The 17,008-nt window shown below is 33.8% G+C and overlaps 1 protein-coding gene across 1 annotated transcript in view; it reads left to right on the top strand.

Moving 5' to 3' along the window:
* LOC126721651 (subtilisin-like protease SBT4.6) overlaps positions 1 to 15,122 on the top strand; it is an 80,710-nt gene extending 65,588 nt beyond the window's left edge. The window contains exons 2-11 of the mRNA XM_050424701.1: positions 11,090 to 11,352; positions 11,439 to 11,533; positions 11,615 to 11,706; positions 11,802 to 12,048; positions 12,868 to 13,372; positions 13,454 to 13,548; positions 13,637 to 13,855; positions 13,944 to 14,055; positions 14,141 to 14,354; positions 14,442 to 15,122. Of these exons, the coding sequence (XP_050280658.1) occupies positions 11,257 to 11,352; positions 11,439 to 11,533; positions 11,615 to 11,706; positions 11,802 to 12,048; positions 12,868 to 13,372; positions 13,454 to 13,548; positions 13,637 to 13,855; positions 13,944 to 14,055; positions 14,141 to 14,354; positions 14,442 to 14,986 (2,220 nt within the window). The 5' untranslated portion in view covers positions 11,090 to 11,256 and the 3' untranslated portion in view covers positions 14,987 to 15,122. The remainder of the gene's footprint in view (positions 1 to 11,089; positions 11,353 to 11,438; positions 11,534 to 11,614; positions 11,707 to 11,801; positions 12,049 to 12,867; positions 13,373 to 13,453; positions 13,549 to 13,636; positions 13,856 to 13,943; positions 14,056 to 14,140; positions 14,355 to 14,441) is intronic.
* Positions 15,123 to 17,008: the final 1,886 nt, after the last annotated feature.

The following is a 17,008-nucleotide window of genomic DNA, read 5'->3' as shown; positions in this document are numbered from 1 at the left end:
TCTTGATAAGTCCAAAGTTACCATTAATTATATTTAATACCACTATATAAATATAATTGCACTCTAGGACTTATTAACAAATTATATCTCAAGACTCTAATGATATCATTTGACCCCTCCATGAAATATCCATAGTGAACAAAGTCATAATGAACTGTCACTTTGTAAACAACTTTTTTATCCTTGAGTACCTAGTTTAATCTTTTAGTTATTCATATTTATTGAAATCCTATTTCAATAAATATAAAATTTAGTAACTCCTTACTAAAGTGGGCGCCCTGAATAACCAATTCCCATTAAACTTATCTTAAGGGGATATTTTGTGTCTCTATAAAAAGAGATTATGGATTTCATCTTGAGAATATGTGTTCCCTTAACACTACGTGTGGTTACCCAACATACTGAGGTTTTGACCGTCAATATTAAACCTTACTCCTGATATATCAAAGTAACATACATTTCATGATTGGGTTCACTATCCTCTTAGGATTGAGAGTCTATGAAATTAGAAGTTGTAAGATTAATCATTTAGGTGACAGTTGTTGATTGAATCATTAATCTCACAGCGGTCCAGTTCAATATGTCTTAATACTTAAGACAGATCAACACATCAACTAGAAGTCTCCACTTTCATGATCAAGACGAACCATCTTAGTTGATGTATTATAGTCTTCACAGATAAAATGCCCAATTTTATCACTGACTACAAACTACGTTTTGAGTTTACAAGGAACTTGTGATTTATATCTTCTGTTACTAAATCACATAAACCACATACTTGTTTTGCACATACTTTCACTTGGTTCTTTTGTCCCTTTGCCATGGTTGATGGTGAATGGGAAAGTGAAGGCTCCATTTAGGACAAGACTTTCTGAAGTTCATCCCACCAACTCACAATCCGTGCCATTGCCTGAGATGGGCTTTGAGTACATTAACAGTTTGCCATCAATTCATTACGGTTCATTTAGGCCAAAGGTTGGAATCATGGCCCACCTATTGATCTTGTCCCTTTAGCATTAAAGGCCTTACCCACACACAGTGTAACCCTAGATCCAATTCATAGGGAAGCCTAAGTGCATGTGTTTTGAAAGTTCAATTAGTGTGTAAAACACCAATGAAATTTTAGACCCCCAAATATAAAATTGATAGGCCACAAACTGAATGACCCCTTGTGATAGAAATTAATTAATTAATTAGCCAAGTTATTAATTAATCAATTTATCATGCAAACGCATGGTAGCACAAACAAATCACCAATAAACTAAATATGCAACGGAAAATAAATAACATGGTGATTTGTTTACGAATGGGGAAAACCTAACGGCAAAAACCCTACCGAGTGATTTTCAGGTCACCACTTCCGAAACTCCACTATTATCACAACAAGCGGTTACAAGTAAAGGAATCCAAGTACCTTACCAACCTACAATTGAACCCTTACCCCAATACCCAATTGGACTTGTTTTGTAGTGACAGTTCCTCTTTCAAATCCATACGTGACTAACCAATTGCGCGGATCCCAGTACGCGACTTCAATCACCAACTAAGAAGGTTATTGGTTGCAAAGTTCTTCAGTTCATCCACACGATGAAGAACAAGAAGATGCTTGGTCAAAAAACCCTACGGTGCATATGCACAGCAACTTCTTCAAGAAAAAGAGATGAACTAGGGCAAGAACTTCATCTCCAATCACAATTTGCTTAAACAGAGTTTGCTCAAAACTAGTGCAACTTGTGAACACTTTGACGGCCCTTAAACTAATCCTTTTATATGTCTAGGGTTAGGAGAAAAGAAAGCTCAAAGACACATTCACAGATCCCAAGAAAATCATATTGGAATTCTGAAAATCTTAAATCTTGACAGATAGCAGGTGTCGAGCAGGTGTCGAGAACACCGAATGTAGAACAGCTTCCTTAAGCTCGATAGATGCAGCTGTCGAGTTTTAATGATTTTGCACTCTGAACTTGTTTTCTTGAACAAACTTGAAGGCTTCAATACTTGATCTTGAAACAAGGTTTCTTGAAGTATTTAAAGACATCCTAAATCTACCCAAATACAAGTAAAATGCGTTTTGTCAAAGGATAAGCCAATTACATAAAATCATGACATATATTCTTAACATGTGAAACACATATGTCCTAACAAAAATTACCAACACAGCTAATAATCAAACAATATATGTGTGAAAAATGAAATATAAGCTATAACCAAATTGGTAACACACTCTTAATCATAATTAATAACCAACACAGCCACAACTAAAAGGTAAAGAGAAAGGGAAGAAAGATGCAAATATAAAGATAACACGGCGATATGTTATTGAAGAGGAAATCGAAGTACTCGGTGAAAATCATCTCCGCCGCCCTCCAAGCGGTTAATAATCCACTAGAGAATAAAGTTGGGATACATGAATAGCAGAAGACCCTCCAAGCCTAATCTACCCAATGCACCTAAGCCTTCCAAGCTTCTTACTCCAACAGGGTTACGCCGAACCTTGTCTTCTCTAGATTACTGGATCCCGCAATAAGCTCCATATTGCATCCGCCATCCTTGGCATCTTCCAATGCTTCCCAAAACTCCAAAAACACTCAACACTCTAAATGGGTGTGGGTAGTATTTAGGTACAAATCTCTTCTCAATGGGTATAACAATGGGAGAGGGAATGAGAAGAGACTACAAAGATTTCTCTCTAAGAATGAGTAGCTCTCTCTCTAATAAGGTGGGTGTGTTGTAGAAACATCTCTGAGGGTTTTTCTCTCAAAATAGCTGCACTTACATTTCGTGGGTATAAGGGTATATATAGTAGAATATGAGATGGAATGTGAAAAGTCAGTTTTCATCCAAACAAGGAATTCTAGCGACTTGGCCTCGTGACTGGAACGAGTCGCGAGATAACTTCCAGGCCAAGTGTACTTTTTGTCCTGTAGTACTCCAACTATCGTGACCCTTCAGCTCTCTGCATGCTTCACACATGTGGCGACTTGCCAGTCACGAGATCCAATCGCAAGACTCCTCTTGAATGCACACAACTTAAGTTTCTTCACACTTTTTCACACACAACCCTTACATTATTCCCACCTAAATACAGGGTTTCTACATGCTAAATTACAAGCAAATTTGGTACGGAATAAAGTCTACACATGGTTGATTAAATTCAACCTTACAATCTCCCCATTTGACTATTCCGTAACAAAACACCCTAAAACATAATCTAGAATTAAACATGAGTTTGGGAACAATGGCAAAACTCACTCACACATAAATCTAGAAACTATGATGCACTTGGAACAAAATACCTGTAACCTGAAACACTTGCACAAAAACACATTAGACCTTCAAGGTATAGCAAGTAATAAAAGGACAAGTATAATGAAACAAGTAATTTGCGATCAAGTAAACATAATGTGAAACATGTGAACAACTTGATCATACACCAAAACAGTCATACAGAAATGACTACAATGATCACATAGCAAAGAAAATGATCATCCGAACATGCATTCAATAGAGCACAATAGCATAAGGAAGTATACATGTCCAACACACAACCAATGCAATACTACTAAGGCAATTGCATCAAGGATACAAAATCCAACAAGGGCACAAGAGTACTAAAGTAAATGCAAAATATTAACTAAAAGTACTAAGCTACACAGCAAAGGTATATATAGAAAAAACAAACAAAACAAAGTTTTCTTATAATCAAAGTCTTCTCCCCCTTGATATATGCATCTCCCCGATGGTAATCTCTCCCCCTATAAATGTGCACAAGAAACAGAATTTCTCTCCATTAGAATGTGCACAAGAGTCATATAGAAATGACAAAACTCTCCGGTATACTACTTTAAAGTATACTCTCCCCCTTTTTGTCAAGAATAGACAAATGGTCAAGGAGAAATGAGGGCAAGAGATGAAGGTACAAACAATGATAATGATGCATGAGGGGTGCGAGATGAATGAGAAAATGAAGCTCAAACAAAAGAAAAAATAAAATGCTACAAAGCATAAGGTAAACATGACATACTAGGATGAAGAAATAAGATATAAACCAATACATGACAAGGGTGGCAAAGGTGTGTGCAAGAGGTGGCTATGTGCAATGCATGACCAAAGCATAGAAAGTGCACATGTGGGGGCAAGGTGTGTTAAATACACAACCAATGAACAAAACATGTTCCTAATGAGAAAACATGAGAAACCCCAAAGTTTGGTACTTATAGGAGTCCAAACAAGTGAGAAAATGTCTATTTAACAACCAATGAACCAAATATGTTCCTAATGAGAAAACATGAGAAACCCCAAAGTTTGGTACTTATAGGAGTCCAAACAAGTGAGAAAATGCCTAAAAGGCATTTTCTCAAACACCTAGCGTGCACACTATGAACAACAATGTGAAACAATTCATAAACATCATGAAATCCATCCTTAATATACGTTCTTTTTGCCACAAGGGGCCAACATCCAAAGCAAATCATCAAAAGAAACTAATCCCATATAAAAATTTGACAAAAAAATAAGTTTTCCCAACCCCTATGATGAAAATCCCAACCAAAAGCACAAAACTCTCTAAAACATAATCTAAGGATCCAAAACAATGAAAAGAGTTTAAATTACCTTAGAGATGTTAATGGAATGAAAAACCATTCAAATTAATTGGATTTTGATGCAAAAATATTGAAAGAGGGGTTTTAGAGAGGATGGGGGAGGTTTAAGACAGGTTTCCCACGAAAAGCTCTTTAAAAAGCTAGTTCTGGGCGTTTTGCGACTGGCGAGTCGCAAGATGAGTCGCGAGCGAGTCGCGAACCATTCTGTGTAAACTCATGACTGAATCTCACGATTGGGCGAGTCGCCAAAATGAGTAGCCAAAACTCGCTACCTGCGAGAGTAGCCAAAAATTCTAACACCTGTTTTTCAACACAGAACATATTTAAACGATGAAAAATAAAGTAAACACTAAACATGAACACCAAGAGTGATAAAAATCACTTCCAAATACATATAAAATGATCAAAAATCTTTTTGGTTTGATCCATATATAATTGAACACACACACATCACATTTAAACAAGTACAATCAAACAAATGAATAAGGCATTCATTGAACATTAGGCATGTGTGTTATGTGTGTGTATCAAATGTGGAATAGTCCTTAGTCTAGAGTGAAGTTTCAATGATCAATTCAATCAAGTGGTCTATCTCAATTATAAAAATGAATATATATAACCTCCCACAAGAAAATGATTACATACTTTTGAAGATTTTCATTTGGCTTCTTACAATTCATAACATTTGATCATTTTTTATCTTTACATCTCTTTTTGAGATCAATGCCTGAAATTTTTGATATTTCAATTTGATGAACAAGCCTTTGGCTTTTGGGCACCATACATTTTCATTAAAAGTCACTTTCCCTTTTTCCTAGTCAAATAGTAGTATGTGTGATGGCTTTTGTAACTCATTATCTCTTTTCGTTTTGAGATTTACATTGGTTGAGCTCTTTAAGTAAAAATAAATGAGTGTGAAAATATATAGGCACAAGTCTACGCATGTATCAAAACCAACATGACAATTGACTAATCATTCATGACAAGCTTGAAAATCGATTTACAATAATCACACATAAATGTCAATATTTTTCCCACAAAGATAGATATGCATACATAACAAGCTAAGCTCATAAATGCACAAATCCATTTGTACAAAGGTACTAGGCCAAACTCACATGTGATATGTGCTCAAACATATACGATTAAGCTTTTTGAAATTTTCACTTTTTATGTGGTTTTGGATTTTTTTACTCACACAAAACTAAAACATAAAAGTAAAATCAAAACAAAAAAAAATGCATATAAAGAAATGCAAAATGCATAAAATGCATGAAGATATGACATTCAATGCATGAAGGGTCCTACAAAGATCGAAAGAATTAGATCAAGGACCAAAAGAGTACAAGCTCAACCATAGGAACCCTTCCTTATCCAAACGGAATGATTGTTAGGAATGGGTGTCTCATGAGAAGTGAGACGAGGGTTGGAAGAATGAGAACTAGAGATGCACATAGACAAGGAGTTAAGAGCATTGAATACTTTCTTTAACAACATGCTATTTTCACTCAAACCCGATTGACCCTTTTAAGCACAACTTCCAAGAAGCTCAAGTTTCTCTTTTCTTTTGATTCTTTTAAAAGCATGAAACTTAGAGCATTGAAGTCTTAGATGACCAAAGGCACCACAATGATAACAAACAATGTGTTTAGATCTACTAGGTTTTTTTGGGAAGGGATCTAGCAACATGGTTTTGTTCACTCTTCAACTTGGAGCATTGAGGTCTTATGTGACCGATCACACCTCAATGGTGGCAAGTTGAAACAAACTTAGATCCATTCAAAACCTTATATTGAGACTTAAATGGAGGCTTTGGCTTAGGAGCCTCTCTCCACCTTTTGATTTCTTCTGTGTGGAGGAATGTACATCAATTTGTCATTTGAGGTAGAACACACAACAAGCACAAAATTGGGTACCACAATATAATTGCAACAAATATTTTCATCCTTTTTAGTAATAGGTTCAGCAATCAAACACTTGGCATGCATCTTAAGAGATTCATTTTCACATTTTAGCTCATCAACAAGTTTGTTGGAAAAACAAGTTTAGCAACCAAGTCCATATTCAAATATTCAAACTCTTTCAGCTTTTCAAGAGAATTTTTAGCAAGTTTCTTATATTTCTCAACCAATTTGTTGGATTCATTGAACTTAGCAATCAAATCATCCATTTCACAAAATAACTTGCTCAAATTCTTATGAAACCTCTTAGCATTTTTCTTCAAGAGTTTGATGTTAAGAATATCAACAACACCTAAAGATTTATGTAACATAGCATCACAATCATGAGGATTATCATTCATAGAGGCAATTTCATAAACACATGGCATATTACATTTATCATCAACCACAACATGCATAGAGGCATACAAAACACTATCCATGGCAAATAAACACAAGGGGTCAAGGATCACACTTAGGTATTTAAACCACAACAAGTGTACTCGCTCTAATACCAATTGAAAGTTCAATTAGTGTGTAAAACACCAATGAACATTTAGAGCCCAAATATAAAATTACCAACACCGCTTATAATCAAACAATATATGTGCGGAAAATGAAATATAAGCTATAACCAAATTGGTAACACACTCTAAACAATAATTAATAACCAACACAACAATAATTAAAAGGTAAAGAGAAATGGAAAAAAGATGCAAACACAAAGATAACACGGCGATGTGTTATCGAAGAGGAAACCGAAGTGCTCGGCAAAAAATCTCTGCGCCACCCTCTAAGTGGTCAATAATCCACTAGAGAATAAAGCTGGGATACAAAAATAGTAGAAGACCCTCCAATCCTAATCTAATCTATCCAGTGCACCAAAGCCCTCAAAGCTTCTTGCTTTAATAGGGTTATGCCGAACCTTGTCTTCTCTAACTTACCGAATCCCACAATAAGCTCCATATTGCATCCGCCATCCTTGGCATCTTCCAATACTTCCCAAAGCTCCAAAAAAACTCAACACTCTAAATGTGCGTGGTTAGTATTTGGGTAAAAATCTCCTCTCAATGGGTGTAATAATGGGAGAGGGAATCAGAAGAGACTACAAAGATTTCTCTCTAAGAATGAGTAGCTCTCTCTCTAATGAGGTGGGTGTGTTGTAGAAACCTCTCTTAAGGTTTTTCTCTCTGAATAGCCACACTTACATTTCGTGGGTATAAGGGTATATATAGTAGGATATGAGATGGAATGTGAAAAGTCAGTTTTCATCCAAACAGGGCATTCTGGCGACTTGGCCTCGCGACTGGAACGAGTCATGAGTTTGAATCGCGAGATAACTTCTAGGCTAGACTGTACTTTTTGTCCTGTAGTGCTCCAGTTGTCGTGACCCTTCAACTCCCTACATGCTTCACACGTGTGGCGACTTGCCAATCGCGAGTCAGTCGCAAGACTCCTCTTAAATGCACACAACTTGAGTTTCTTCACACTCTCTCACACACAACCCTTACATTATTCCCACCTAAATACAGGGTTTCTACATGCTGAATTACAAGCAAATTTGGCACGGAATAAAGCCATCACATGGTTGATTAAATTCAACCTTACATATTTGATCTTTTTTTTATTTAACTTAAAAGAAAAAGTTCAAAAAAAAAAACTTTCAAGAAAAGAAAAAAGTCTTTTGCAAAGAAGAAAAATTTTCAAAAAAAATCTTTTGTAAGTATTTTCTTTTTAGAAGTGGATTTTTCAAAAAGAAAAAAAAATCTTTTATAAAGAAAAAGAATCCAAGAAAAGAAATGTTTTGCAAAGAAAAGTTTTTCAAGAAATGGAAATTTTAAGAAAAATCTTTTGTAAATATTTTTCTAAGAAAGGAATTTTCAAAAAAAAAAAATTCAAATAAAAATTAAAAAAAATTGAAATAAAAAAAGAGAAAAAAATTATGTTTTTGTGGGGGTTAGAGCAACTTTGAGAAATATGATGTAGTTGAGATTTAGTTCAACTCAATTTCTATTAGATTCAAATTTACATGCTTATCTAATCTAAGTTTTCTTATGTAGATTATCAAAAAAACAAAAAAGATGTTTTTGTTCGTGATATAAGGTTCTCCGTGTAATTCCAAATTGATATCAACTCTTTTTTTTTCTTTTTTCATTTCTTGATTTGTATGTTGATATTAATTTTTTTTAAATCAATCTTATTTGATTTGCACACCTAAAAAGTTGATAAGAATAAAAAGAGTGGTGTTATCTAAAACTTAATCTATACTACTAATAATAGGATTCTTTGTTTGGGTTTTATCATTTTATGTACCAAAATACTCTCTAATTCATATGTTTAGAAAGTTTAAATAATAAGGTTAGATATGTAAAACTATTAATTTAAACACTCCTAAATTTTAGATACTTATCCATATCCCTTAAAATCAAGCACTTTCATCTCTCTTTATTTCTTTTGAACAGCAGTTAGTTACTGAAATCAAACATAAATAAATACCTCTCAGGAGTAGACCTTTCCTACAAGGTGATTCAGTTAATGCTTTTTTTTTTTTTTTTTTTTTCCGTTTTATTGCTCATATGATTTTGATGGTTCTATATGATTTTTAGTTGCTTCTTTCTCTTTTATTTTTCTGGATAATTTTGACACTAAAAAAAAAAGCCTCATCACATGTGCGAAGCACATATGGTGAGGCTAGCAATAAAATGATTAGATGAATAATTTGAATTGTAATCTAATTAAGATTTTTATTTACTTAAAAATTATTAGAGAAAAAGATAAGAACAAAAAAAAAAATCTAAAAAAAATCTACTTTGTACGTTAATATCAATTTTTTTTTTTTTTTTTAAGATTCTATCTTATTTGATTTGCACTCCTAAAACGTTGATAAGAATACAAAGAGTGGTGTTATCTAAAAATTAATAATATAAGGATTAGATGAAGAATTTGAATTGTGATCAAATCGAGACTTTTATTAACTTAGAAATTATAGGAGAAGAAGATAAGAACAAAAAATAAATAAATAAATAATATCTATTTTTTTTAAATCTTTTTTTTTTTTTTTTGGCAATTTGGTGCAGTCACTTGGCACAACCATGGTTTCTAAACTCAACTTTTATTATATGGTATATGATGATACGATATATATATATATATATATAAAAGGTAACCACCATCAGATCATTTTTTTTTTTTTGCGGGTTATATCAAGAGTTGAGAGTGTGAGAATTTGGCCTCTTGATGACTTTGTTAGAAATATTAAAAAGTACCAATTGAACTATATGACTTTTGGCACCACTATTATCGTATCACACATAGAAGTACTAAGTGAGTCACAATGTGCACATTTTTGAGTTGCATGCCCAAAGATATTCTCAATATATAATTTAATTATTTGTTAGTATTTTTGTTACTTTATAAACCCTCAAAATTTTTGGGAAACTTTCAACAAGGTTTTCAGACCTGAACCGGACCGGGAGTCGGATCATGAAAACCGAGAATCGAGATGAAAACCGGTTTTTTAAGCATAAAGAACCGGATTTTTGTTAATTTCGCGAACCCCTAAAACCGTGATTGGACCGCACAAACCGATGGCAAGAACTGTGAACCCCTTAGCATTTTTTTTTTTTATAAAAACAACTTAACACAATTTTATTCTACTTAATTAAATTATCCATCTCTTACAAGAAACAAAAAAAATTATAATTAAAATCCTTCAAAGATATTCAACTTTACTTCAAAAATTAATCATAAATTTTAATGTTTTCATGGTTATTATTTTATTTTATTAACTATCTTATTTAATTATTAATATATACTTGAAAATCATTAAATTTCCCTCACATATATAGATATATTGTCAATTTTGCTAGTTTTATAAATTTAATATCTATATTTAGGCTTTAATTAATTATTAAATTAGTTATGACGTCATCACGGTTCGACCTCGGTTCGACTTCAAAAATCTTAAACCTTTTCTTTTTACGATTTAATGAACTGTCCGGGTCTGAAAACCTTGACTTTCAACACAAGTCAAGTCTTAAAACACAAATCTAATCACTTCTTTCTATACCATAATCTATAATATGATTTTGTAAAGTGTCATCGTGGTTCATACGTTGTTGTGACTGTAAAAGCTTTATGGTTTTAAAGAAAAATATAGCTGTCTTAGAGAACTTGGTCATACAACGTAGAATGACATACATGCAAAATCTTAGTCAACTAAACAAAAAAACTACCCACATCAATTTGTCTAAAATTATGCATATTTTGTCCACATATACGGTCCTCATATAGATTTACACAGTTACTTTCATGTGTACAAACGTATTTTATTCCTTTCTCAATTCACTTTTTATAAAATGATCCCACGCATTGCGTGGGTTAAATGCTATTTATACTAAAATAAATAGAAATTTTTGTAATGATTTGACCATGCCAGTGTTTTTGGTCAAATCCATAAAAAGCATTTTCTTATTGTTTGTGACCTGCGGCTAGCATTGCCCACCTATATATAGGAGCATGCACGTTGAATACTAAAAATAAAACCTAAATGTATAGTATAAATAAATAATAATTGCTAGATGTATTTCTAACTATGCATTTCATATCAAGCAACATAGACCTGAATGTCTAATAGAGAGGGGCTTTAAAAACGCAATCCTAGTAAAAAAAAAAACGCTAGTCACCAATCTTGAATTTTCAGAATTGGAACAATGGCAAAGCAAGCTTCTCTTATGTTTTATTACGTTTTCACCATATTCATAATCACCATGAGCGTGCTGTGCGGGGCCAGCACTGAAGAGAAAAAGGTGACTGATCATTCACATTTCTGGAAATTCAGTCTTCTCTTTTATTTGAGATGTCTAGTTAGTTACTCCTTTTGATGATAATGCAGGCTCACATTGTGTACATGGGTTCACTTCCAAAGGGGCAATACTCACCATTGTCTCACCACCGTAGTATGCTACGGGAAACCGTTCAGCTGGACAGGTAATATTTCTTATTTTTCAAGCTTACCTAAATCATCGATAAGCAATTCTATTCGTCATTTCTCTTTGTGTCTATGTGTAGTTCTGTAGAAACATCATACATCAAAAGTTACACTAGGAGTTTCAATGGATTTGTCGCAAAGCTCACGGATAGCGAAAAGCAAAGGCTTTCTAGTGAGTGCTGCAAGATTTAGACTTCATCATTGTCAAAATAGTTACACATTATATTACATTATTGTCAAGATAATAGGATAAACTATGATATGCAGATATGGAAGGTGTCATCTCCGTTTTTCCAAGCAAAACTCTTCAACTTCACACAACAAGATCATGGGACTTCATAGGTTTACAAGAAAGTGCCACGCGAAATGCCCAAGCTGAGAGTGATATCATAATCGGACTTCTAGATACTGGAGTTTGGCCTGAATCAGAAAGCTTTAATGATAAAGGTTTTGGTCCTCCTCCCAGCAAGTGGAAGGGTGTTTGTGAAGGCGGCCAAAATTTCACATGCAACAAGTAATGTTTTATACTTTGATTATTGTTTTGCGAACAAACTTTGCCTACAAGCTTCCACGAACAAAATTAACACAACTACATATTTTGAAAATCTAGTTATTAGAATATGTGTTTTTTTTTTTTTTTTTTTAACATGCATGTCAAATTTTGTGCAAATTGAAAGTTATTTTCTATTCAATCCATAAACTTGTTTTTTATACATAACTTAAGACTACAAAAACTTGAAATTTAAATATTTGATTGATGACATGCTATTCTCAAAATTTTGCAAACATGGAAGATATAATAATAAATATAATCTAATAGTAGATTTATAAAAATTCACATCAAATAAAAAAATATAGATAAAAGTTTGTAGTTATTGCCTACAAACTAGTTTGTATACAAACTTTGTTCTTGTTCTACTAGATGCATTCTAAGAAACCTAATTGCTTATATAATGCTTTTCACTGCGTCTATTGTATCTTATATATGTTAAAGGGGTATAGCAAATTAATTTCAATCTTAAAAAAAAATAAATAAATAAATTAACAAATTAATCCCTCAACTCATACGGAACCTAAACATAATAAATTCCACCAAAATAGTATGAGATTTAATATGTTATATTTTCAAACATTATAGTTAAACTTATTACTTTTATCATTATAAGGACAGTTACATGCTTAAATTATAGGGTTAAAATGAAATTTCTTTAGAAAATTAATATTAGATCTATGAATACTTTTATGAATGGCAGTAGTATCATACTTGACATGGATATGCAAACGACTAGAACAAGTGAAAATCATCATTGATAATATAATTGTCATGTTACAGCAAGATAATTGGAGCTCGATATTACGGCGGCTCACGGCCGAATTCGACTCAGACTGCAAGGGACGATGAAGGTCATGGAACTCACACTGCCTCTACAGCAGCAGGGAACATAGTAAACAATGTTAGCTTTTTTGGACTGGCACAAGGTACCGCAAAAGGAGGGGTTCCCAGTGCGAGGATTGCAGCATATAGAATCTGCCAATCGGACGGGTGTACTGATGAAGATATCATGGCTGCTTTTGATGATGCAATTGCTGATGGAGTTGACATCATTTCAATTTCAGTAGGATCAAGAGAAGCTTTTGCTTTCTTTAACGATTCCATTGCAATTGGTGCTTTTCATGCAATGCAGAAGGGGATATTAACTTCTCATTCTGCCGGTAATGCTGGTCCTGACTATGGATCAACCGGAAGTGTAGCACCGTGGTTGATTTCTGTAGCAGCAAGTACCACAGACCGTCTGTTCGTAGACAAGGTTGTCCTTGGTGATGGAAGAACACTAGTTGTATGTATCAACACTCCTAAATCTTCTTGAATTAAGCAATAATTTTATTGTTATGTATCCTAATGGCCTTTCCACAATCAGGGAAAATCAATCAATTCTTTCGCATCACCCGCAACCAGGTTTCCTCTACTACATGGAAGAGAAGTTTCAAGTCGGTGCCCTGTAAATGATTCAATGTAGATTTTGATGCCCAAAGTCTTGCCAATTTCAAAATTTTCTTAATAAATACATAAAGGAAAATTATAAAGTCTCTTTGCATTTCAGGTACTGCAAAGAAGGGTGTCTAGACAAGAAATTGGTGAAAGGAAAGTATGTGCTTTGTAAATCGAATTCTGGAGATTTTCAGGCTTTCCCTGCTGGTGCACTAGGGGCAATCGTGAGAAATGAACCATATATGGAATATTCTGATGTTGTTGCATTACCTGCAGTGCTATTAAGCGCTAAAGAGCATGATTTGGTCTTGTCCTACGTGAATTCCACCAAGTACTATTTCTTATAATTACCCATTTTTGTTTTACTTTCATTGGATTTGCTTCCTTTTTCTAACTAGTCCTTATGTTTTATTTTAAAGAAACCCTCAAGCAAGCATTTTGAAAAGTGAAACTATAAAAGATGCGGTGGCTCCTACCGTTGCTTCATTCTCTTCACGAGGACCAAATATTTTTACACCAGATATTATAAAGGTATATGATTGTAACCTACATCTCTAAGTCTTTCCTACAAGTCTATTTATGGTATTTTGCTCATATTTGGCTAAGTGTATCGCAGCCTGATTTAAGTGCCCCAGGGGTGACTATCTTAGCTGCATATTCCCCACTCTCTACACCCTCGTATAGCATTGATGATCCAAGGCGTGTTCACTACACTTTTTTATCTGGAACCTCTATGGCTTGCCCTCATGTTTCTGGTGCAGCTGCCTATGTCAAGACATTTCACCCTGATTGGTCTCCTTCAGCCATCAAATCTGCTCTTATGACTACTGGTAATCTTTCAATCCTAACAAAACTCTCCATAATAGCTCTTACATCTTTTAAGTTACTATTTCTGAAATGTTAAATCTTATCTGCAGCTTTGCCCATGAGTGATGCCAAAAGTCTGGGTGGTGAATTTGCCTACGGATCTGGGCATGTAAATCCAGTGGCAGCTGTTCGTCCAGGACTTGTTTATGAAGCTGTAAAAGAAGACTACATAATAATGCTTTGTAACATTGGCTATGATGCAAAGAAACTTCAAATCTTATCAGGAGATACTAAAGCTACTTGTCCTAAATTACCAGTCACTGCATCACCAAAGGATTTGAATTACCCTTCAATGGCAGCTAAGGTAGTTCCAGCAAAGCCTTTCAATGTTACGTTTCACAGAACAGTCACAAATGTTGGCTCGGCAACTTCCAGTTACAAGGCAAAAATAGTCACAAATTCAAAAGTTAATATAAAAGTAGAGCCCGAAGTACTCACTTTCAAGTCCCTAAATGAGAAGAAATCTTTTGTTGTATCTGTCAGTGGAAGTGCTTTGCGAGTTCAGTCAAGGCTATCTGCATCACTGGTGTGGTCTGATGGCACTTACAGTGTGAGAAGTCCAATTGTTTTGCACACCCAAAGCGTTAGAGCGTAAAGGAATAGAATCATTATAAGCTTGCCATAACAAACTCCAACTTCTACAAATAGGGAATTTTTCCTACCAATAAAATTTTAATGTAAAACTCAAGCTATATATCAGTGCAATAAAGATTCTTTTCATTTTTTGCAAATGGATATTCGTTCGTCTGTTGATTCCTTTTGGTAAATAACTGAAATATTCACATGGTTTGGTCGAAACTAGAAATGATAAAGAATTCAAAGAAGTTACCATCATAAGACATTATTGTATTGACCGAATCGTTAGCGTAGTCGAGTAGTCAGTTGTGCAGCATTTTAGTCCATCCTGCCCCGGATTTAACAAAATGGTGGACCATTGAGCACAAGAAAGATAGACCTTACATAGAAATGTAACAAAATTTACCACAATGGATACTGCAGAATTGGCCTCTTTGTGTCAGTGTTTTACCCCGATTTGCTTATATTACTTGTGCTTATAGGTTTGTGATTGTATGTCTGGGTGAAAAGTGTCGCACCAATCATTGGGATTTCTTAAGATGTGATTGGACACCTAATTTAACTTGAGTTTTTGTAGAATATCTATCCTATACTAGGTTAAATTATGTCTCAATACAAGAACATTAGTTCAAGAGTTTGGTTATGTGTGGGGAAGGTATTAGGCACCCCATGATACCCAATCGAAATAAATACCTTATTTTGATTATTTTTTTCTAGTTTTTGTAATGGAATATAAACACAATACTTGACTATTGTTGAGGGCATACATTCTATGATATTATGCAAGCATCAAAGTTGGTACATGAGGAATGATATCAGTGGTTTTGGTATAGATGAAAAACAAAAATAATTTTAGAAATCCAAAATAATAAACTATTTGAGGTGAAAATGAGATAATTTGTTCCAGCAGAGAATTATTTCAATTTTTTTTTTTTAATTTCAAAGAAATTGCATGATAATTTGTTCCTAATAGCGGATTCGTCCCTTCTTTTCATTTTGAAAATATTTGAGCTAGAAAAGAGTTATATTCAAGAATGGACTTAAAAGTTCACTTATGTAAATTTTGAGAATACCCGTTTAGACCCAAAATAAATTATGCAGTGAATTTATCACTATATTTCAATTAAACCAATCAAGTGATCAAAAGTTTAGCAATTTATATCACAATCACAGAAACGCTAAATCTGAAAGTGGAACAATGAAAAAAAGTAACTGCATGCAGATTTGGTCGCGAAGTGAAAAAAAGATGGTGAACATCTTCAAAGGAAAAATCACCACGAGGGTAACACACTCTAAACAAGGCAATTCACAATATGAATATGAGTTACAATTTGGAACAAGAAACTTCTTAGACGTTACAACTAGTAGACGAACTCATTATTGCAACCCCCACAACAGTTTCAGAATGACTAAAACTTTTGACCAACTTTAATGCACTATGATTTAGAAATGTTGCACCTTGGAGATTTTACACCACGGTGACGCAATGGGATGAAAGACTGTGGATTCATGATTTATTCATACCGACTGACATGAATATGGCTCTCTATACTCATAGAGATGGATTTCACTGTGCTCCCAAAGACATCGTGATTTAGAAATGTTGCAGTGTTGTAATTATTACAATGACATTGTGAGTCTTGTGATTTTGAAGTTTTGTGGAATAAATATTGCAATTACATTGTGAGTCTTGTGATTGAAATTTTGTGGAATAAGAAATTTTTATAAATTTTAAAAATAATTTGTTAGATGACGTGTCAAATTCAATCCATTACAATATACTTGGAAAAATTGAATTGAAAGGGAAAAAAAATTCTAGTTTTATCTATTTGACAAAGTAATTAAAACATATTTTTTCAATTGTACCACTTCAAATCCCATATTTTCATTATTGTGTCAAACGCTTAGAATTTATAAAACACTTAAAACCATAGATTGAGTTCTGTTTCGCACAATAATAAAAGCAAGGGCAGCTCCACTTGATGCCCAGAGGTTCAAATAAACTCCTAAAGTGCAAAAAATTAATAAATTATATATAATA

This window comes from Quercus robur, chromosome 4, assembly GCF_932294415.1.
Source record: "Quercus robur chromosome 4, dhQueRobu3.1, whole genome shotgun sequence".
In the NCBI taxonomy this organism is placed as follows: domain Eukaryota; kingdom Viridiplantae; phylum Streptophyta; class Magnoliopsida; order Fagales; family Fagaceae; genus Quercus; species Quercus robur.
The sequence above is the reverse complement of the archived record's forward strand: the minus strand, read 5'-3'. Positions and strand labels throughout refer to the sequence as shown.